Consider the following 23,858-nt stretch of genomic DNA (forward strand, 5'->3'; position numbering starts at 1 on the left):
AGTCAGTTAATCAGTTTTTATTCCTTAACTTACAACAGCAGCAGAATATCTCAACTATAATGGGAACGCAACTCTCACATAGGGTTTCATCTAACAAAGTAACCTTGTTAGTGCAAAGGGTTCCTCTCCTCACATGCCACCCACCCCAAATCTGCTCCAAGAGACATGGGAAACACCCGGTATACAGGCTGAGACCCTACCTGCCAGTGGACTGTCTCGCCAGAGTGGTGCATGCTCTAGTTATCTCTCACTTGGATTACTGCAATGCACTCTATGTGGGGCTACCTTTGAAGGTGACCCGGAAACTACAACTAATCCAGAATGCAGCAGCTAGACTGGGGACTGGGAGTGGCCGCCAAGACCATATAACACCCGTCTTGAAAGATCTACATTGGCTCCCAGTACGTTTCCGAGCACAATTCAAAGTGTTGGTACTGACCTTTAAAGCACTAAACGGCCTGCGTCCAGTATACCTGAAGGAATGTCTCCACCCCCATCATTCTGCCTGGACACTGAGGTCCAGCACCGAGGGCCTTCTAGCGGTTCCCTCACTGCAAGAAGCCAAGTTACAGGGAACCAGGCAGAGGGCCTTCTTAGTAGTGGCACCCACCCTGTGGAACGCCTTCCCACCAGATGTCAAAGAGAACAACAACTACCAGACTTTTAGAAGACATCTGAAGGCAGCCCTGTTTAGGGAAGCTTTTAATGTTTAACAGACCACTGTATTTTAATATTTTGTTGCAAGCTGCCCAGAGTGGCTGGGGAAACCCAGCCAGATGGGCGGGGTATAAATAATAAATTATTATTTGAGGGGCACACAGGAGGCAATCAGGACACAGGGAAGGAGAGGAAGTCCAGCTGTGCAGGTGGAATTCTACCTAATGGGATGAATTGACTGGATAGTTTTAATCTTCGGTTCTTGATACATTTGTCTCACTATGATACTTTTTATGAGAGTATATTGTTTTAAAGCAGTGATGGCCAAACTTGGCCCTCCAACTGTTTTGGGGCTACAATTCCCATCATCCCTGACCCCTGGTCCTGTTAGCTAGGGACCTAAATGGCTAGATTTTGTGAAGCAACAGTGACAACCAGTGGCTAGTTTTTACCTCACCCCACCCTACACAATGAATTACTCTCTGTGGAACTGGTTTACTCTGTAGGTCTTTTGATTAATCTCCCTTGAGATGAATGGGATTTGATGAAGAACATACATGTCATCTCAGACTTCATTCATTTTGTCAGAGTAGCAGTACTGCAGCATTTACATAGCGTAGCTACTTAGTTATCTCAAATTCAGGAGCTACACAGGTATAACTGGGGGTGGAAGATCTTACAGCCCTTTGTACCCTATGCACAATTACTGTAAGCAATGGCTACCTGAGTATGGCTAATTGTAATGATTATTTGACTTCATTCCTAATCATACTTAGTAGGAAATCATGGTGAACTCAATAAGGCTAATTTCTGGCTAAACATCTTAGAATCTCATTGTAAGTTGCTCGAAGTATAATATTATATTAAAATATTATTTACTCCACAAAAGGGAGTGCACTGACATTAACACAGCACACACTGATCTAGTAATGCTAAAAGTGGCTATCCTCTGGTTCTCCCAATGTTGTCAGACTACAACTCCTGTCATCCCTGACCATTGAACATGCTGGCTGGGCTGATGGGAGCTTGAATCCAACAACAACCAGAGGGCCATAGGTTATCCACCCTGGGTTTAAAAATTACCCTCAGCTTACAGTATATACTTGGGGGAGGCCGTCATCGGGGCTGCCAAGAGAGCTTTAGCATGCTGCTTTGACACCAATTGAAATATGAGGTGAAGACCAGTCCCATTCTCCAAGTGATTTACTCATATGATTTTAGGTGCCCAAATGGGGCTTAAGGATATGCCCCAATGCTTATTAAAATTAATTTCATTTACTACCCCTAAATGGTCTCTGCTGGGCGACAGCAACCCAAGTCAGCTGGTGCCAGATTCTGGATGTGCTTTTCAGTGAATGTCAGCTGAAAGCACCCTAGGCTTTGATAAGTTTCTGATTTATTTGTCCCCATTGTTGATGTATGCGTTGCTGCTGTGGTGGTATGTGCTTTTGGTCCTTAGTCAAAGATAACTGTTTTCAAGCAGACTGAAGACTCCAGGCCCTCAAGCATCACATGCCATTCCTCTCTACCTGTGCTGTTTTGTGAAGATTTGTTTTAGTGTTGCTTCAAACCTTCATTTCCTCTTCACTGGCACTGCTTTAAGAGTGCTTATGGCAATTTTGCTTCTGTAATCATACCTTGAACCCATCTGGGGATGAGGCTGGCTGCAAGCTTAGTGTTTCCACTTAACATATTCATGATTAGCATACACAGAAGGAGCAGAATTAGGATGAATGTTTTTGGAACAGTACAGATAAATCCTCATAAATGTAGTACAACAGCTCTGGAGATGCACAGTGCTGAAACGTAATGAAGCTGAACTCTATAGAGAGTATGGTATTCTCCATACCAGGCCTCTCCTAATGAACTCATTTAGATTAGAAAATGGATTTAATATTTTATTGGAATTAACCTGAACCAGGAAAGAGGATTACAATTTCTTTCCAGAAATATGATGATATTAGAGGAGGAGGTAGCATGTTGCATGAATATTAAGGGTTTTTTTTTAACAAACATTTGCCACGAAATCCAAATGACTGGAAGGTAATTATGCTTAATATAGTGATAGTGTGCTGAGAATAATGAGATTTGAAAGCAATAAAGATATATTTTAGAAGGTGTAAATTACACCTAGGTGGCATTTTAGCTCATAAAAACAGCTTCAAAGGAAAAATCTTAAAATAGTTTCCAGGCAACCAATTTTAATTGTCCTTAAAAAAAAAATCCTATTCCAAATGTTAGCAATAACATTCTTGAAAATATTTTGGTGTATACTGAAGGCACAGTCTTCCTGACTCATTAGGATCAATGAGACACTGCACAAACAGGGATCTTAAAGCTCCATTTCGAAAGACAATAACTTTCTTGTAAGTCCCATTGATTTCAGGACTGTTTATCTGAGTTCACTGGAACTTATATATACATGTAAGTGCATTTAAGGCCCAGGCTTAGGGGACAATCCATTAAGTGCTACAGCTGCACATCCGACATTCATTTTGAAAGGATATGCTCTTGAAATGAGTGCCGTTTCACAGCTGAAGTGTTTGGTGCATCACTCTGAGTGCCAGTAAAGGTCAGTAAAAAAGAAAGAAAAAAGACGACAATGCTAGCTGTTTAATCATATAGTAATTATTCAATTTTTATTTGTTATTTGTAGTATACTATGCTTTTCAGCAAAAAATGTTCCTAGAAGGGCTTGTAAGAGAAGACAGTCCTTGTACTACATAAAAGGAATGGGGGATACAAAGGGAAGAGGAAAGCAGGAAAATCAGACACAAGTTCTTATAACAACCATTTCTTTATATGAGATAGATTAACTTGGTCCGTAGGCACTGAGTTGGTAAGACAAATGTTAAGATGCTTGCATGCGCATAAGTCACAATGTCTAGTTCAGTCTGCCATAACAAGCTTCTGCAGGTAGACCTTGAAGTTTAATTCATGCAATAGCATGGGTCGGTGTGGGGCATTTAGAGGTTGGGTGCTGGAAAACTACCATCATCGATGGCCTAAAAGAAATAAAATCATTCCCATTTGTTCCAAACTTGCCCACTCTTTAGCCACAGGCACACGGGTTCTCAGCAGTGCTCAGCCAGTTGTCAGGGTTTACCTGTAGCTTCTTTGAAAGAAGCCTGTTCTCTTTTCGAACTCCACAACAAGGATAGCAGAGGGCTGTGGCTCTGTGATATAGCATCTCCTTTGCACACAGAAGGTGCCAATCCTTGGCAACTCTGGTTAGGGATGGGAAAGACCCCTTTCTGGAATCCTAAGCAGCCACTGCCAGTCAGTGCAGTCAGAGATGAGCCAATGGTCTGACTCATTACAAGGCAACTTTCTATGTTCGTACATGCTTAATATGGAAAAAGTGGCTAGAGAAATCCCCCACACAAGAACTCAAGGATATCCAGCAAAGCTGATGGTTGGAAGATTCAGGACAGATAAGAGGAAATATTTATTCACACAGCACACAAACTATAGAACTCACTCCCATAGGAGGCAGTATTGGGTGCAAACTGTGATGGCTTTAGAAGATGGTAAGACAAATTCATGGAGGAGGAGAAGGCTACCAACAGCTACTAGTCACAAGGACTATGTTCTGCCTCCATTGTCAGACATATCATGCCTCTGAATACCAGTTGCTGTATAAAAGAACCACACACATTTAATTAAAAAAATTATGTAAGGAAAAAACGAATAGTGGGAATGACAGGCAGAGTGCTGTTGTGCTCCTGTCCAGCTTTCAGGCTTCCCAAAGGCATCCATCTGGTTGGGCACTGAGAGAGCAGGGTGCTGGACTAGATGGGCCATTGTGATCCAGCAGGCTCGTTTTATGTTCTGATGTTTATTCAGGGTTGAACAGGCTGCATTTGATCGTAACCTGCCATGGGAATCAGTATGGTGAAGGGCAGGATTATTATAGGGTGATGCCATACTCAGAGTAGACCCATGGAAATAAATGGATTTATTTCAGTGGATCTACTTTGAACATGGAAAGAAGGAAGGAAAATAATAAAGATACAAGAGAGTTCAGGAAAACTGAGTAAAACCAACTACCACAATAATCTAACATTGTTTTTCCAGTCTCCTGTGCAGGGGCAACAGGTTTTAACAGCCAAGTTTGCAGAATAAAAAGGCATGATATTTTAAAAGACTTGTCCATTGTATTAGAAAAATGAAGTCAGCCAACATTATTACAAGCATTGTCTTTGGAATATATTAAACTGCAATCATGCTCCTATTATCAAATGGATTTTCTGTCTTGGGCTTTCTCTTTCTCACATAATTCAAAATTTTCATCTTCGTAATTAATTAAAATGGCAAATTTCTATAACCAGTGATTGAATTATCCAATATTACCTGCCTAAGGTGATAAAAGTTAATCAAAATAATGGGTGAAAGTTTTGCTGTTTTAATATAACAGATTTGATTCCTCAGGTCTTGATCAAATTAAATGGGGTATCAAATTAGCCAATGATTAAACTGTGTAAAGGCATCATGTAGGTCCAAAATCTATTTTAATTTGATTAATTTCCAGACATAAATGGTGACCAGAGTTTTCAGAATTACATTTATTATTCAGTTTACATTGAAATGAAAAGTGCTCTCAAATTAAATAAAAAAACATTGCAACTTTTAAAGTAATGTTTATTTATGTGCCTTTTGAAACTTCACTATGTATCCTCACACATGAAGAGTCATAATATCTGTATGCTATAAGGTGATTTCTTCCTTTCAGTTGCTAATGAAGATATTAGACATTTTAGGGTTATCTGAGTTCCTTCAAAAAAGAATGTTGGTCCCTACAGTAATTCTGTTTCTTTTACTGAAACAAGACTTTTGCGACTATTTGTAGATTTCAAGGGTTAGGATGGGCTCAGCAAATGCTCTGGGAACACCTGATGTTGCAGTATTGTTTAAACGGAGCAGGTAGGCATCAGTTTGATCAGTGCATGGACAGGAGACCACTGGAAGACCTTTCTGAATCATTTAGGGCTTTCAAAAATGAAAATGACTGGGCAAACAGAGGGGAGAAGAGCAATGAAAATAGAGACAAAGTAGGGTATCCTTAAAACAGAGTTGGTGGAAGGAATGTTAAAGAAAAAGAAAAAGATGGTGCAAAGTTAAAATGGAAGGAAGGTTGCTACTTGACCCCCTACTTAGCTGTGGCTGTAATGAGGCACCTAGGTAAAAACTAGGAACCTTCAGAGCCACATATCTTTCTAGTCAGCCACTGGGATTCCATTTTAGAAGATTTCCTGTTCCGTGTTCTTACACTCTGCTGTGATTTTGCCCATTCTGACCCCATTTGCCCCACCTGATCTGGGAAGGGCCTATAAAAATTTCCAGGTCAGGCTGAGCCTTTGCCCTGAAGCCTTGCACTGCTGTGGCCTAAAGTCATGCACTGACAATAGCCCATCCTTATAGCCCATTATTTCAATACATGTTTCCTGTGTGTGTGTGTGTGTGTGTGTGTGTGTTCAGAAAATGTTGCTCCAGAAAATAGGGGTGGGTTGGAAATCCTCTGCAAGAGCAGGATAAAACATTGCACAAATGGAAAAATAATGCAAACATTTTTGCTGTTACCATCTTCACTGCTCTTTTATGATTGATATAGTTTCTAATGCTGAAGGCTAGTGATGGGAAGCACATTAGTTCTCTATCTATTTTCTCTTAATCTTATAAGCTGACCTATAGAAATGATTGCCTATTCACCAAGGATCCATTTTTATTCTCCTCTGTGTCTGTATTTTGCTTTAAGTGCTCAAGTTATTAAAACTAACCCTTTTAAAATTCTACTCCCTCCCTCTCACTCTTTTTGCTGATGGACAAAATCAAAATTCCTCAGCTTCCTTGTCTATGCTATGTTCTTTACATGGCATCTAGAGGCCAAAATTGATGTGAGCTGTAATTAATCTTTCTGTGAGGCAATACAGACCCCTTGGTAGAGCAGAGATTAGAATCACACTGTCTGCATATTTAAAATTACTGAACAGCCCACCAGAAATCTGCATTCAGAAACTGCCTTGCTCAGAGTCTGCTGTAGAAGATGAAGGGACTATAAAAGATGGTGAAAGAGAGCAGTAGAGTGGACACTTATAGTTCACTGAAAAGGAAGAATGGCCTTACCAAAGAATGGAAAAAAAATCTCACCCAGATTTGCCTTTAAAAATTGCATGTGCTAATTTTTATGTGTCAGTGCAAATTTAAAAATCATTCTTATGATTTAAATAGAAATAGAATACATCAAACCATACTGGAAAACAATACTATTAGCAGGCGAGCTCCGTGCCCACTCAGTCTCCTGTCCAGTGTTGACGGACAACTTCAAGGGCCCTGCTCGCCCTTCTTTTGATTCTTTTTCTTTAAAGTGAACTTGTACGGGTGAGCCCTTCAAATATATTACTATTCTATGTATTGGCTACCCTAGAAAATAACCTCTGGATAAAATTGACCTAACTGGGTCAACTGGGGGTTGTTTGAAAGTGAGACTCAGAAGCAATGGATACAGTCAGAGACAGGCTGTGATTAGGAACTGGATGAAGCAGGCCAGGGCTGCATCTACACAGCTATTAAAAAACACTCCGGGGGGGAACCGTTTTAAAGCTCACAATGGACAATTTCATAGCATTCTGATTTTGGGTCTTCAGCACCATCTAGTGTCACAGTTTTATAACACATTTATAATGTTTTATTTTAACTATTGTAGCTGAATCCCAGGTCAGGTACCAACAATTTGCTGTTGCTACCCATGCATACAAGGTGTGTGTGTGTGTGTGTGTGTGTGTGTGTGTGTGTGTTAGATGACTCTCTTCAAACTGGAGTTCTAATCTCAAAGGCACCCTTCCACCTAAGTATAGTCTGCTGGTGTAAGAGGTCATATGGCAGAATCTAGCTACTTGAGGGCCTGGTTCAAGACATCCACACCCTTGGCACCTAGGTGTGAACTTTGTCAGCCATTTGATAATGCTCTAATTAGTGACAGCAGACACATACAAGAGGTGGCTACTGCTCCCCAACTCCCCACAATGTCCCGAGTTCCTAGGTTCCGTGTCCAACTTGAACCTAAACCTTGACCTCCGAATGCACACCTTAATTGAAATTCTGTGCTGGTCCCTTTTAACATTCTAGTTTTATGTAGTTTACAACATTCCCCCCTCCCATGGGACTGTTCTTCAGAATCTCTTAGCACACCTGGTCTCTCCCAAAGTTCAGCCCATTGATTAGCAATCAAATAAGCTTGTTTCAAGTCAAAACACTTATGAATGTAGAACTGAATCTTATTCTGAGTGTGTCTACATGTAAATTATTTCTACACACAAGGGTTCAATCAATATTGCTCACAGTCAACTGGCGTGAGCAAGTGAAGTCATTTGCTAGCAGAGCCGAAGTATTTGCTCACCACATACATTGCAAATGATTGCGATTATCCATTCTATCCCACGTCGTTTTATTGAAGGATCTAACATTGCTTCAGAGTTTTTCAATATCATAATCATGATTTAATGTTCTACTCCTTTTAAAGTTCAACCTTTGAAAACAAAAACCTCAATCAGCACAGGATGTTTTAACCTTTTTGAAATGGTTGGTCTTAATTTTGGGATGCTCTTTGATGACACTTGACTTTTTCTGCTTCAGAGTTTGCTTCAGAGCTCTAACCATCAAAGCAGAGGAGTGAGCCTGAAAGAGATCATTGCTTGACTCCTCGCAAATTAGCAGATTACCTGTAGGATTTCCTAGCCCACCCAGAGTAGGAATGTTGAAAGAGTAATCAGCACTTTGCATACTCAGCAGGACATAAGATAACATATTGAAGCCCTGCTGTGCTGTTTCAGTACCACCACACATTCAGAAGCAGGGAGAACCTAAAAAAGGTAAATGTTGCAAACTAAGCCCCCAAAGGGTGTGCGCACATTTATTCATTGATGAGGCATTTTACCTTCACTAGGATTTGCTGCAGGATCACATTTGTGCATACCATTGTGCAGCGAAAAAAACCCTATTGTTTCTTATTTGGGAAGAACTCTAGCTCAGTAGTAGAGTCCATACTTCAAATGCAGAAAACCCTAGTTTCAATCTCTGGCATTTTTAGGTAAGGCTAAGATGGAAACCTTAGAGAGCCTCTGCCAGTCAGCGGACACTAGGGGTAGCCAACTTTGTGCCCTCCAGAAGTTGAGTGCAGATTCAAACATCTGTAAAATCTATGCTGCCAGAGACTAATTGGCGCTTCAGACAGACAAGATCTGGAGAGCATCATCTTGGCTACCTCTGGCACAGTTGCCATGCTAGAAGGACCAGTGGTTTGACTTAGTATAAGGTAGTCTCCCATTTGTTTAAATATGTTTGTCAGGAGTTGAAGTCAGCAAATACAGCACCCAATGTCAATGAAGTTAACACTTCATTAAAGGAAACAAAACAGCTCAGACCTAGTAGTCACAGCAACACTTCCCAGTAGGTCTTGCCCCATTGAGGCAGTTGCAAGGATTGAAAGTCCCCACCTTCCCAGTGCTCTTGAAGGATCCTCCCCAGTTCCTTCCCCAGCAGCCTAAGGCTTCTTCCTCTTGTCTCTCTTTGCTCCACCAACTTCATCTCTCTGCATGTTCTGGGAGACCAGGGGAGAGGGAAGCTGAATATAGGAAGAGGGGGACACTCCCTGGATTCTTCAACATCACTCCTCTGCATCCAGCCAGACCATGACAATGACCCTTTTTAACTTCCTTAACCTGAGCTTATCAATTACATCCTGGTAGCAATGCTGTGTTTTCTTCAGATCCATCTGTGTGTGAGACACGCACACATACACACACACACACAGAGAGAGAGAGAGAGAGAGAGAGAGAGAATACTGACAATACTAAACAGGCAAAACACACATTCTGTGAAACTACAAAATCACCAAGATAGCACCTTTACCGTATCCCAAATGACAAAAAAATCCTTAGCACTTAGAACCTCTCAACACCTGCACTTTTCTTTCACATCATTAACTCAGCCACCTTCAGGAACTTAAGGCAAGGTGAAAGGATGCTGAAATGGGGAGGGCAGGAATCACATGTCTATCCCACGCCATGATCATATCCCAGGGTGTTCTGGAATAACCACTTATTTCTCCCCTTCATGAAACCCCACAGAAGCCTACAAATGAACTTGTTCAACATTTTCTATCTTTGTTTTTCCCCCCTTCAATTTTGTTTAGATTACTTTTTAATAACTACCTTCCCTCAAAATGAATGGAGTGCTTTAAAACTGTCTCTTTTGAAGCCATAAATCTGTCCTTTGCCTTCTTTTTCCACTGCTGCAGATCTCAGAATCATTTAGACTGAATGCTTTCCTTTAAGAAAAAAACCCCCCAACCTTTTTGTCATTAAAAAGTCTTAGGAGTTTCATTTTTATCTCAAAGTCTCAGCTTCTGCTTTTTGGCTTTAGAAACTCTTCAGAATTTAAATACATTATTTGATTTCCATACAAAGGAGAAGATGAAATTAGGTTTAATGATGGAAATTATAAGCAACCATATCTAGAGGTAAATTCAAAGCCATACAGGGTAAGTGTGCATTTCAATGAAAAGGCTTTGTTCCTCTTATTAAGGAGAGAGATTGTGTTCAGTAACTAATTTGTTTTTTTTTTCCCCATCAGTGATTTTTGAAATGAGAATCAAGACAAAGAAAAAATTTGGTGCTGTAACCAGGAAAATAACCAGCAAAAGATTTGAGGCCTTCTCTCATTCACTAGCCTAGCGTGCTAGAATCTTGGCGTTTGTTCACAAAACTAATTCACCCACCTCGATAATCAAGTAGTAGTTCTTATAGCTTCAGAATTTTTTTTGAATGAGCACTTCTGGAATAAAAAATGAGAGAAGAGAGGATATTCACAGGTGTTCGGAGATAGTTTATTATATATAGCAGGGGTGGAGGCAGACTCCAACTCCTGTCAGTCTCAGACAGCCTGCCCAACAGTCAGGGATTATGTATTCCAATAACACCCATCCCCACCTCTGTTATGAAAAAATTAACACAATTTATTCCATTCTTGTATCCAAGGTAGCACTGAGCAATGTGTCCTGTTAGTGCAAGGATTTCTGCTTGTGCGACAGGACTTCCCTCTTCATATCCCCCAAATCCCCCCTAAATCTGTTTAAAATAATAAAATAAAATAAAATGATTATCCAGTATCATGACTACATAACTATCACCATCAACTAGCTTTTGTTTTGTTTTCCACCCTGCTCCCCAACCCTCCCTGGCCATGATAATTTTAGTAGGGTCAAAATAATTTTCCAAATTGTCTCCAGTGCTCCAGTCTTTTCACACCTGTATCTGGGTGATCCAAATGACAAACAGATCAGTAAATTACATAAAGCTAGGCTTCACTGATTACCAAGATTGATTGTTATCAGGGAAAATGCTTTTATTTCTTTAAAAATGTACGCTGTTCCTCTCTTTTTGGTATTTCAGTATGGTATGCTAGCAATGAATTATATCTGAGTCATATTCAGAATAAAATCTATTCAATAGACCCACTGAAATTAAAGAACAGGGCTAACTTAGTTCTACTAATTTCAGTGTATTTACTCTGAGTAGAACTGGGCTGGATACAGCCCAATATGTTTATTTTCTCTCCAGTCCAGGTCTATCAGATTTCAGATGCCACTGAGCTTTATGATGTAGTTAATACACCTCAAAGAGGCAAACTGTGTCTGCAATATTTGCAAATGAATTCTTTTTTTTCTTCAAAATAGCACTGTCTGGGTCATCTCAAAAGCAGTCAAGGAAATATATATAAGATTGCCAGTGGCTATGCTTTTGTAGAATGTTCTTTAGTTTGTTTTGGTGAATGAGTGAATAAATATTGACATTGCCATCAATATGTTTCTTGTAGCATAGCCTGCTCATTATGTATGCTATGCCACATGCCTTGTTTCTTTTAGATAAGGTTTTTGTCTGCTATTTTTCTCCCATATTTAACAGCCATTCACATTATTTCTTTCTTCCCTCTAGTACTCCTGTCCTTGGCTTAGTGTCTGTCTTTTAAAAATGAAATAATAGTGTACTGCGGTAATGGTTCGACTCCTATAAAATATTTTTGCTAGCTCTTTCTTGATGGATTTAAAGTTCTGGCCTTCCTAACATGAGGCTGGCTTATATGAGCCCATTAGTCAAAGTAGTTTTCCAAGGAAATATTACACTTAGTGCAAACCAGCAAGGTGGGAATTTAAGCTACCCTTGCCCTACAGATTTGACTGCTATCTCCAAGCTCAGCTCAAAGCTTTCTACTTTTCCATTGAAGGATCTAGGACACACACACACACACACACACACACACACGCACTATGAAGAAGCAATCTTATTACCCCTTTTTATGAGTTGTATTTCTGAAATGTATAAAAAGGCTAGACAACATTTGTCCGTCCTTCCAGCATTGCAGACAATTCTATAGGGAAGCATCACTACTTGCCTGGCACTGGCATATTTCATCTCCGTCTGGCTCCAAAAGTTCCATTTTGTCTGAAAAGGAAAGCTGCCAAGGATATATCAAACTAGGACAAAATACACTTGGAAATTCTTGTTGAACCTCCCTTTGTTTAAATGGACAAAGGAGTGTTTCCACCTCATATGCTGGCATGGGGCTTCTTGCCATGGTTAATGAGCAATTTTTCTTCATTCCTAATTGAACCAAAGCAACACGGCAATTCTTCAGAAGATGATGTTGGGGCTTAAACTGGGCGACGGGTGTGGGTTCATACAGCTGCAACTGCTCCACCCTTGACCTTGCCAGCAATATAAGCAGGGAACTCTGAAGTGAATACGTAATCTAGTTTGCTTTATGGTGGTGCTCAATTGCACAGAGGCTTTCAATCATGTTCAGCCTTTGTGAACTGGAGCTCGCACTAGGACTGGGAACACAAGGCAGCAATGAGAAACCTGTGGCCCTCCAGATGTTCTTAGAATCCAATTCCCATTAGTCCCATGGGCAAGAGACAGGGATGAACGGAGCTGTAGTCCAGCAACATGTGGAGGGTCACAGGTACCCCAACCCTACTCTAGGGGACTCTTCCATACAGGGCTGGCTGGAAGAAAAGTGTGGCTGTGCCTGGGTTTAAGTTGTCAAAAAGGCCTTACGCTACTTTTCAATATTTGGTAGGCTTCAGGCACTAGCTGCACTATAGCCCAACCAGCTGGGAAGGGGGAGGGTGCACTTGCACTCTCCTGTTTGTGGGCTTCCCACGGTCTTCTGATTGTCCACTATGGGAACAGGATAGTGGATTAGACAAGAAGTAGTTCTGCTCCAGTTGTACTTCTGTAAAGGTATAATAATTGAACAGAGTGCCTTTGGCCTCCGAGAAGTCAGAAGAACCAACCTCGTGGAGGAAAAAATCTTTTTCATTGAAGGTTATCTCTCCAAACAGGGCATTTTTGTGCCACTTTTGTGATGCTATGGTAGCAGTCAGGAAAAAGTTTCATCATGTTCAGGTCTCCATGGGCATTCGGGCTGACATACAAATGTGGCTTGAATTACTCTCTGTCTATAATGCCGTGCCATTCTGGAGGCAGGACCTCCTGTTTGAAGCCAAGCTACACATTATGATAGACACTGCATGTGGATGTAGCACTGGGGTAATATTCCAAGATCAATGATGTGTAGAAAAATGGCTCTCACGTTCCTGGATTTTTCTCCCTTGCTGGTGGCAGTCACACTCGAGGTCAAGGTATTAACAGATCTGTAAAGTTCTGGTGTGATAATCAGGCTGAACATCTTTCTGCATTGCCTGGAGGGGATTTGGGCTATTGGCCGTTGTCAGTTAGCAGTCTTCAAGTTACATTTTTTATAGGTCTACTTCTTTTAACAATCTTCTTCTCTTCATCTTATCTGTGGCAGCTGATGAACCCTGCCATTATACTGTTGTTTGCCCATTCAGTTTGGGTTGGGGCCCACAAGCAAGTTTCCATGTCTGTGTTTGGGATGCAGTTGCCCAACAGTGCAACCTGTCAATGGCTGACCAGAAGAAGAATGCTATGGGGTGAGTTTTTGCCCATCATGCACTGTCTGTGTGAGAAGGGTTCCTTTCCATATATTTTTATAATTCATTTGGTAAAGAATGGTTTGTTTCAGTGAACAGGCTTGGAGCTGCTAGCAGAAATCCTTAAGAATCTTTGTTGTCTTCAGTTCCACGTCCCAGAATTAATGTTTTTGTGGTCAGGGCTTTTGGTGAGGCAGGTCTGGTGGTGGCAGGATGGCCCAAATAAGGTTGATGGGGCATGATGGAAGATCAACTGTACCATTAAAGCTTTGGTTCTGGGGCATGGGAATACTTATGTTCCACACAGTCACATTAAGTTTGACATTCAGCGTTATATAAGGATGATGGTATTCATCTGTCTGTAGCACTATTTTTCTAGAGGATCTGCAAAGAGCTCTTTTCAAGCTTTTGTGTGTTTGTGTGTGGAGTTGAATTAGGAGAAGCTGATCACCTCCTTTGCCTTTTGGTTGCTCCAAATGGATGAGTGGATTTTGGGAAATATCTGACTGATATCAGAGCCAGAGTGGTCTTTGGGCCTGTCAAGCACATGGAGGTGAACATTGGCCTATGCAGCCACAGTGTGCCTGTCTGGTTCATATACTCAGGGAGCACACAGTGATGGGGGGGGGGGGAGTTTCATTAGTATGATTACAGCATGCGGCTGGCAGCTGGCTTAGATGGGAGAGTTGAAATCTTCTATTTAATCCACCTCATAGCCTGGGCCTCATTGGTTTTGGTCAATTTGGTTGAATTATTCTAATCAAAGATTCTGTAGTTGTTATATTTTAATAAATATAGCCTGTTTCCCATCTTTCTTGTCATGAATCTTCTTGGGTGTGTTTGCAATATGCATTTCTAACCATGTTTCAATATGTTTATATTAAGCTGGAAACTGTGTCAGAACATTTGGGAATTTTAAAAAGCAGTGGATAACTAAGTTCCAATCTGCTCAATAGTCTGGGAGTTATGGATCAGTTGAGTTTGCATTGGAAGTTTTCAAAGCTCAAGCACCATTAGGCAAGATGCCCTCAGTGGGTTCTCATCCATGAGTGGGTCCACCTTTGCACATTCACTTGCATATGCCCTTTGGGCCAAATCCAAACAACCAATCAGAGGGTGAGGGAAAGGCAGATGGAGTAGGGTTGCCATATTTGAAAAAGTAAAAACCAGGACACCCCAAAGTTCAGAAATTCCCCCAGGACATCAATTCTGCCTTTGAAATCCCGGTAGTGTCTGGGGAAATCTGGACGTGTGGCAGCCCTAAGATGGCGGCTACAGCTTCCCCTCTCCCTCACTCTTGCAACTGTTTAAGTGCTCAGAGAAGGCACATGAGCAGGCCCCAAGGCAAAGGAACAATTCAGGCCTTGAGGGGTACAGGGGTGTACAGTTGGTTCCTTGTTAGGCTCTGAGTCTTGGCACTGGCCACTGATAGTAACACTTATCAGTATGAAATTGAAATCCACAATCTCCATATTAATGGGTCCTAAAAGAAATTGTTTCTAACCATAAGCAAGATGATTGGGGAGGGGGGAATCCTTTGCTTACAGGTTAGAGACAGCATCAGTACCACTTTTCACACTGGGAAGTCATTAATAGTCAAATACATGTGCTGTTAGGATATCCTGCTTTAGGCAGTTTAATAAAACTGAATGACAGGCAGGAAAGAAAAGGGGGGAATAGCTTTATATTAATTGGGGAAATCTACAATAATAAACCATACTTATGTCTGTTCCCAAATATAGATGGGGATTTATAGAAAAACAATTGTGGGGAAGGGTATAGTTTACCTAGGTACACACTACCTCTTGTATTACACTGTAAATGTAAATACAATTGCTCTGTGTGGTTTCATATAGTTACATGACTGCATCTAATCCTTTTTTTTTGGATGGATTGCTTTTGAAATAAGCAATTAATCATACACATTCCCACCTATATTAGCTGTTGTTAGATTTCACATTTAGTTTTGTCTCCTGAAAAGAGATTCTCCTCTTGATAGAAGTAAACAAGAACTGGTAAATGCTAAAGATGCATCACAACTCCTTGATTTTTATACTGCAGACTTCCTTGCTGTCTGTATAGCATGTGAATGAAGATGAGATCAGTGGGTGTGAATAAATCCTTAGGGCTCTTTGGATTCCCATTGAGATGCCTAAGGCTTTATGGCTACATGCTGAAATTCAGAGATTTTATTCAGTGAGATTAGAAATCGGAGCATATTTGGAAGTGGAGCGGAAATATAAAAAGATATAAGAATATTGTCTGCTATCTCATCACTAGACCTCTTTTCTTTCTACTGCTTGCTGCTGCTTAAGTGTTGCAACTGCATTGGAAAAGAAGCACAGAATATATACTGTAGGATGGCTTAACTTGATTTTTAAAAAATAAATAAATGGGTGCATACACACACACACACACACACACACACGGGGGGGGGGAAGAGTATATTAAGCACATTTTTTCTTCTCTTATCTATAAAACACCTGTCAATATGTTGGATGATACCTACACATTTTGAACATAATTATGGAACTGATGCAATTATTCAAGAAACTGCCATTTGTCAGCATCTGAAGTCCTCTCTCTTAAACATATCATAGTGTTATTTTCCCCTACCTTACCTTATGCAGTCATCCCCTCCCTTCCGATCTTGTAACATATTTATCTTCCAGAATCTAGTCAAGACTTGATTGATCAGGTATTTTTGCAAGTGCAATACAATTAATATATTTGGATTTTAAAATGACACCTTAGGATACAACCAGAGTAAGAAAGGATGCACACTGACATTTTGGATAAATTAAAAGCTTTATTGTAGCTACCAAAAGACAGCTTACCTACCCCTTTCCTTCTTCCCTTCCTTCCCACACACACACACACACACACACAGTCAGCTAAGATATCCTAACCCATTCTGCTAAAGAAAGCCAGCACAAGTATTCCCCTAGCCAACCCTTTACACCCCAGACTCCACCCGAATCCACTCTGTAGGGCCAGAAGAACCCACAGAACAGCTTATAGTGGGAAGGAGAGGGCAAATTGTTGCAATCTCCTTAGCACTACATTGAATGTCATGCTGAAAGTACAGTTTCCCATGAAATCTGAACTGGGAAATTGGTCTAGGTGTTACATCAAAAGCAGAATATGAAACCACTAATGTAGGATGTTGGTTTAATGTGATGTAAGCTGCTTTGAGATTTTCCTGAAAATATAAGGTGTTATAGAAATGAAATGATTAATAATAATATTAATAATGCTACATGCTACCCCAATCTCTGCCCAGTGTTAGCAAGATTCCAGGGGTTCCTGACACTCACCCAGGGTCTTGTTTCCACAGAACATACTTCTGAGGACACATGCATGAGAATATGCTTTCTACATATTCTGCTTTCCCATGACAAATGAACCAGATTTCGGAAAATCTTTATGTGTTGAAAAAATGAACCCTGGTGTTTCAAGTCATATTTCCGGCAATTAATAGTGAAAATTATGTTGTAGAAGGTTTTATGAGCAGATATTCCAAAATGCTAACTTGTGTGTGTGTGTGTGTGTGTGTGTGTGTTTGGGGAAATATTCATTATCACCCCTTGATAAGCTGAGGGAATAGCTCAGTTAATTGAATGCCTGGGGGCAAAAACAGAGAGATCTAACTTCCTATTCGTCTATGAATTTTAGCTTATCTGGAAGCATTATGGAGATATTTCAGTATGGTCTGAAAAGGTGCATAGTTGTAGAGTGAATTGTAGATAGCAGTCACTAATATTTATAAGGGTTTTTAAAAAGAACAAAAAGTAAGGGGAAAGTAGGGAAACTTCACCACCACCACCACATCCTTGAGTGGAGTTTTTTAAGGTAGCCGGGGTCATCTTGACTTGTACCTCAATCAGTGAAGCAGTAGATCCTTCAGTCGCCTGCTGTAACCTGTTTCCAGGGTACTTTGAAGGTAGAATTGCTTGCCCACACAATGGCATTGACCCTATTGTTACAGTAAGTTCGGGCGAGATGTTCAATACTCCAGCTAAGTTGATTTTTATGGGATCAGGTTCAGTCGATACGATCTAAGAACATGGACAAGGTCCTTGCTCATTGTATCCGTCCACAGTGTATGTTCTTGACTTTTGCCCAACTTGACTGATTAAAGCTAGCTGGAGGGATTTCACAGTGTGAGTTGAGGCAGTAGCGAAGGCCTCATTACGAGAGGAGGTAATGAATCTGGCTTTAGAAGATGCTATTATGTGACAGTTGAGAGAACAGCAGCAGCGCAAGTACAGGCATTCTTGGAAGATACTGATTATCATGCCCCATTTCTTCAGGAGTGGTTTGGGGACTGAAGTAGCCTTAGTTACCCTGATGGATGCCCTTTATCAGGAAGGGGACAGGGGGAGAATGACCCTGCTGTAGCTACTTGACCTTTCAGCAGCATTCAATACCATTGGCTATGGTATCCTCCTAGACTGTTTTTCTGAGATGTGAACTGGTGGCACTGCACTTTAGTGGTTCCATTCTAACTACAAGACTGTTCAAAGAGAGTGTCTGGGTGACTTTCCTGACATTTGCACTTTGGAGTCCTTTAGGGTACCTTCTTGTCCCCTTCATCTACTTGAAGCCATTGCGAGCAGTCAACATGGAGTTTGAAGAAAGGTATCACTAGTATGCTGGTGGAGTGGATAAAGGCAAAATAACCTCTTTTTGTTATTGTTATTGGGAACTGATGGGTTTAAACTCAAACAATGGTAGTGTGGTGGGAAATGACTTTTGTAAGTGGTATCTAACACCCAGGAAAGTGGCATATATGAAGCCTGGTGCAGTCCCTTTATGATGGCAGGGATGCTATTTAGCTTCATAATCTGATTGACAGCAGCAGGAGGCAATTTGCAGCAGGAGGCAATTTGCAGCTCTATGTGGAGATGCCAGGGATTGAAGTTGGGACCATCTGAATGCAAATAAGGTGTTCCACCACTGAGACACAGTCCTCCCACTGACATAAAACTCCACTCAATCAAAGTACCTCCCATCAACAAAGGGACACCACTGGATACAACCCATTGATTTCAGTATACCAGAACTGTGAACGTAAGATGCTTGAGGAGAGATGTTTTCTTAAGTAGGGACAGCTATTACAGGAGGAGGGTATAGAGGAAAAGGCTGTCTTTTAATCAGTAGCCATGTAATATGTCATCCTCTTAGCCATGGGTAGGCAAACTAAGGCCCGGGGGCTGGATCTGGCCCAATCACCTTCTAAATCCGGCCTGCGGACGGTCTGGGAATCAACGTGTTTTCACATGAGTAGAATGTGTGCTTTTATTTAAAATGCATCTCTGGGTTATTTGTGGGGCATAGGAATTCTTTCATCCCCCCCCCCAAAAAAAAATATAGCTCAGCCCCCACAAGGTCTGAGGGACAGTGGACCAGTTCCCTGCTGAAAAAGTTTGCTGACCCCTGCTCTTAGCTTTCAAAAGGCAAGCAGTGTCTGAGTGGAATAATACTTTGGAAGGAAAGTGCCAAGAACACTTTAGGAGGAGATAGAGATTAAGTAAATTGGTATTTTGACTGTGAGTCAGTATTGAGCCAATGGCAGAAAATAATATTAGCTAGGGGCACAGCGATGCTTGACCTGAGCCTAAACTGAGAATAATGAACTATAACTTCATTACAAGCATGAGTACATTGGGAGGATGCTGTCATTTTATGCAACTTTTTTCCTGTTCAAAAGGTTCTGTTGAGTTACCACAAAGAATGCTATGAACTAAAAAAAACCTAGCAACATTATTCCTAAACATTGTTGCATAAGGCTGCAGTCTCATTCACACTTGAACTCAGTAGACTTTATTTCAGAATGTATAACTTTGCACTTTAAAAAATGCAATCAGATTTATAAAGCAATATAAATACTTAACTCCTAGCTCTTATAAAGGTAAAGATAGGAAATTGTATATTTTTATAAAGTATTAGTGCCACTGATTGTAAAAAAAAAATGCCAATGATAGTTTATTTTTTTAAAAGTACCATAATAATCAAGATATGCCATTAGAAAACTAATGTGCTAATTCAATAAAGAATACAGTATAGAATATGACTAGGGTTCTATAGATTATGCCTGGATTGAAAGAAACATATGCCTGTCCTGTTACATTTTTAAAAGAGGGAAATGTCACCAGATGGTGTAAAATAACTATAAGCCTTATATCATTATTTATTCTTAGAGATCTATCTCCCTTGTGATATCAGAGAGATACAACAAGAACTTGGTGGTTTAACTTCAAAACTTACAAAATCATCTGTATTTAGCAGAAGTTCTGTGTGACGTCCAGGCTCTTTTCCTATACCTCACCAACTGTTTCTACAGCTTAGTGAGCTATTACATATGTGGAAGACTTTTTTTTAACTGGTTGACAAACCGTATAGTGGTGATTTTTTTCAGTGCAGTCTAATAAATTAAGAAGTAACAAATGGACTTGGGGTTCTTTGAAGTTATTTTCCACAACATATCTTTTGAAGTATATATTATTAGTCTCTCCTAATGCAAAACTACTGACGGAAACTAATCTCACTAATGAGGTTCATTTGTTCTTTGACAAAGCAATAAATAGTTTCCTCAAGAAAAAATTAACTAATAGCGTAGCAGCAGTCTTATAATTAATTTTCTTCCTGAATCCTGGCTAGCATGAAAACAAACAGTAAATTTTTCATTTGTTCATCTCTTTACAACAACTGTTTAGCACAGATATGTTTGATTAATGGATTTAATTTGTTCTTTTCTTCTGTAGTCAGTTTTTATATTACATCCGTTATCAGAGGAGAGGACAATAATGTGGGCACTCTCATTGTACTGTATTCCATCAGTGTCAAGGCTGCCTACTTTGCTCTGGGCCTGCTTCTTTAACCTTTGCAGGCCTGTGGAATCTTTCATCAATCTGTGTTACAGTCACCTTGGGAAGAAAAGACAGAAGCACTCAGTCAGCACTTAAAGGTAGTTAAGTGTGTCATTATTTCTAAGAAAATGCTGGGAGTGGGACACCTTTCATTACCAAGAGAAATATAATTTGGGAGATCAACAACCCAACTGTTGAAAAAGGAGAAAGGTGTAAGACTAGTCATTACTGGATTTCTGTGCAAAATTATATAAATGCAACATCTCAGATATTTCCTTGCTATTCCAGTTCAACAAAACCATTCATGCTGCTTGTTATGCAGCATGAGATTTGGAATTTCAGATGCACATTGCATAGCATCATTTCTAATGCCATTAAGGGTTCACATCAGCTTGCGATTCGTTTCACAATGGTTGGAGAACCATTTGAATTTAAACCTTGAATTGTGTTTGACAACAAGAAAAAATGCTACCCTGCTTAGTTGATTATGGAGGTCTTACCTAGCACAATACTGAGTGCTCTCAGACTTTGCCTACTGCAGTGAGACGGGAGGAAATTAGCACTTCAGAATGCAGCAGAACACTCCCATTAACCTCTGTAAAAACTAACATATATTAATGCCCTTTATTGTAATGGGCAGAGTGAGCGTGGAAGGATGTTTGTAAACCACAAGGGTTCTCGGCGATGGTAGTCCTGATTTTGTTGTATAACACTCAGTGAGGCCCAGCTTCCAGAAGTATGTCTGTGGCCACAGCGGACCTCAATGGAGGCCTTGCAGCAGCAGTGGAGGTAGGGAAGAGGGTGGACGGTGACAGTCTGGACAGTGTTGTTTGCAGATAGGGGGACGGAGGCAGCAGACCATGTTGCACATGCATCAGGAGGAGGCCAAGCATGGAGCCCAGCATAGTGTGTGTGTGACGTCATGATGTCATGTTGCACAATGCAATCTGGGGTGTGAGTCAGCACCTCTGGCTGTACTTCTACTTTTGGTAGTGGGGCATTGTAATAACTCTAACCCAAACCTAAGCCTGTGACAGCAGTGGGTGCCAAAAACAGGTCAGCGATAACTCACATGGCTTCAGTGAAGCTAATGCTTTATTCAAAGAAACAGGAAAACTCAGGAGGCCAGGGCTAGAGAGCACAGCAACCTCTCCCGGTAGAACTTGCCCCTATGAGGCAGTTGTGAGGACTGATGGTCCCCAACTTCACACAGCTCCCTAAGTCTTCTCCTCTCCTGGTACCTTCCCATGCAATTTGAGGCTCCTTAGTCTTGTCTGTCTTTGCTTCACCCTCTTCATAGCTCTTCAGACTCTGGGAGACCAGGAAGGAGGGGAGCTGGTTGTTGCAGATGGGGAAAACAGCTTGGCTTCCTCACCAGCCTGACTCATTGCTGCCTCTTGGCCCTTCTCCTTTCCAGCTTCCTCTTCCGCTTTTGGTTCTGGACTGCTCTCTGCCACAGACTCTTCCTGCTCACTAAATCCTGTTACCGCTTCAGCTTCCGACATTTCCTCTTCCTAGTTCATTCCCTCTTTTCCTTCTGACCACTCATTGTTGTCCCACCACCAGTCCCTGGCTCTGAGCCTTCTTCACTTGCAGGTTTCCCAGCTGGGGCATCCCACCACTCCTCTGCGTCCAGCCAGTTCATGACATCCTGTCAGAAAGTGTATCATATTGTAGCATTCTGTCAATCATTATTCTGCAGCCTCTCTTAGAGATAGTAAATTAACATGTGTCATTACATTTAGTTTCAACACTTCAGACCTACTTGAAGAACTAGTGAAGAATGAAATGATTTGCAACACTGGTAAGGGGGAAGGAAGGAAAGTTGTTCTTGGGCCGACTGTCAGTTAAAGTGTAATTGCAGTCATTTAATGGGAAGTACTGGTAGTCATCATGCTTATCAGATAACAAATTAATATTAAGGATAATTAATGTTTTTTGTTTTCTTTTTTACATTAAAGAAATATGCCTGGTCATTTAACAAATCAGCACTGTTTTGTCCGTTTACTGACAAACTGCAAAAATAAGAGAATTATATGTTGATATCACATGATGCTAATTACATATGATTTAGAAAACAGCTCTGCTTTACCAAACTAAAGTCAAACATAATACAAAGTCACTTGAAAGATGCTCTCAATCTCATTTCCTCTGTTTCCATGCATCAAAAGCAGATTACAATTTTGAGATGTATGTTACAATTACTCAACAGTGCTTATCAGTAAATGAAATTCAGGAACATGACATGAACATAAAGTCCTGCCAGGGGAACCTGAGACACAGCTAATCTTCTTCATATCACACTTTATGTCGGTGCTTCCATTCACAAAAGAAGGATTGGACAGGCTTGAAGATTTATTATGATTATTTTGTCCTCATTGAAGCCAATGGCAAAATATCAATATTTTTTGTTCTTCATATCTGAAGAACATTTTTAAAAACAATTGAATGCAGCTTTTATAAATAAAAAAGAAGCAAATGGTTTGATGTTCATTAAATTACATTTTAGAAGAAAAAGACCAACAAATGTCCTTTGCATGAGCACTGATGCACACATGGAAGACAGCAAAAACCAGATTGTTGTCATTTCCATCAGTGCTCATGAGTAGACCACAAACCAAGCATTCCTTACTTTGAAGCTGCTCACATGACTCTATGTGTTAATCAGTATAAAGGGACAATACATTCCATTCAAATCTTGTGCCTTCTTAAGCAAATGAATTATGAACTTTTAATTCGGCTGCTTGACAGGACCATAAACATTCTCATGTTCAGCAAAATCTTATGAAATAAGAGAGAAGCGCTATGCTATCCAGTCTCTAATATTTCCTTCCAGGGCATGTGATTGAGAGAGTGGTGGCCAGTCATATGCAGCTATGCCTGGAGCATTCACACTGTCTGGATCCATTCCAGACTGGTTTCAGGCCCAGTAACATCCTTGATCACCTTCCCAGATTATCCTAATTGGGAGACAAGGGGAGTGCAACCCTGTTTGATTTCTTTGACTTCTCAGCAATTTTTGACACCATTGGCTATGTTGTCCTTCTGGAATGACTCAGAGGGGTGAGAGCTGGAGGTACTGTACAGTATTATGGTAGTTCCTACCAGTAGGGCTGCTACCAGAAAGTAGTACTAGGAGACTGTTGCTCAGCATGAGGATAGGACCCGAGTGCTATGATACTACGCACCTGTGATTCCTATCAACTGGTATTTAAAGGCAGATTGACTCTGGTAGTGGAGTTGGAACATGATCAACCATTTAGGCCCTAAGAGCCCATTCAAACAGAAAGTGTCTGGTATGGCACAATTTCCATGTG

At 40.7% G+C, this 23,858-nt stretch overlaps 1 protein-coding gene across 3 annotated transcripts in view; it reads left to right on the forward strand.

Moving 5' to 3' along the window:
- Positions 1-23,858, forward strand: part of LOC308476418 (uncharacterized protein) — a 244,192-nt gene that overhangs the window by 56,548 nt on the left and 163,786 nt on the right. For 2 of the 3 annotated variants that reach the window (XM_081003995.1, XM_081003994.1), the window contains exon 2: positions 13,528-13,669. The exons of the other annotated variant lie outside the window; for it this stretch is intronic. In XM_081003995.1, the coding sequence (XP_080860121.1) occupies positions 13,528-13,669 (142 nt within the window). The remainder of the gene's footprint in view (positions 1-13,527; positions 13,670-23,858) is intronic. 3 annotated transcript variants of the gene reach the window in all.

The sequence above is a fragment of the Podarcis pityusensis genome, assembly GCF_964106645.2.
Source record: "Podarcis pityusensis genome assembly, chromosome: 4".
In the NCBI taxonomy this organism is placed as follows: Eukaryota; Metazoa; Chordata; class Lepidosauria; order Squamata; family Lacertidae; genus Podarcis; species Podarcis pityusensis.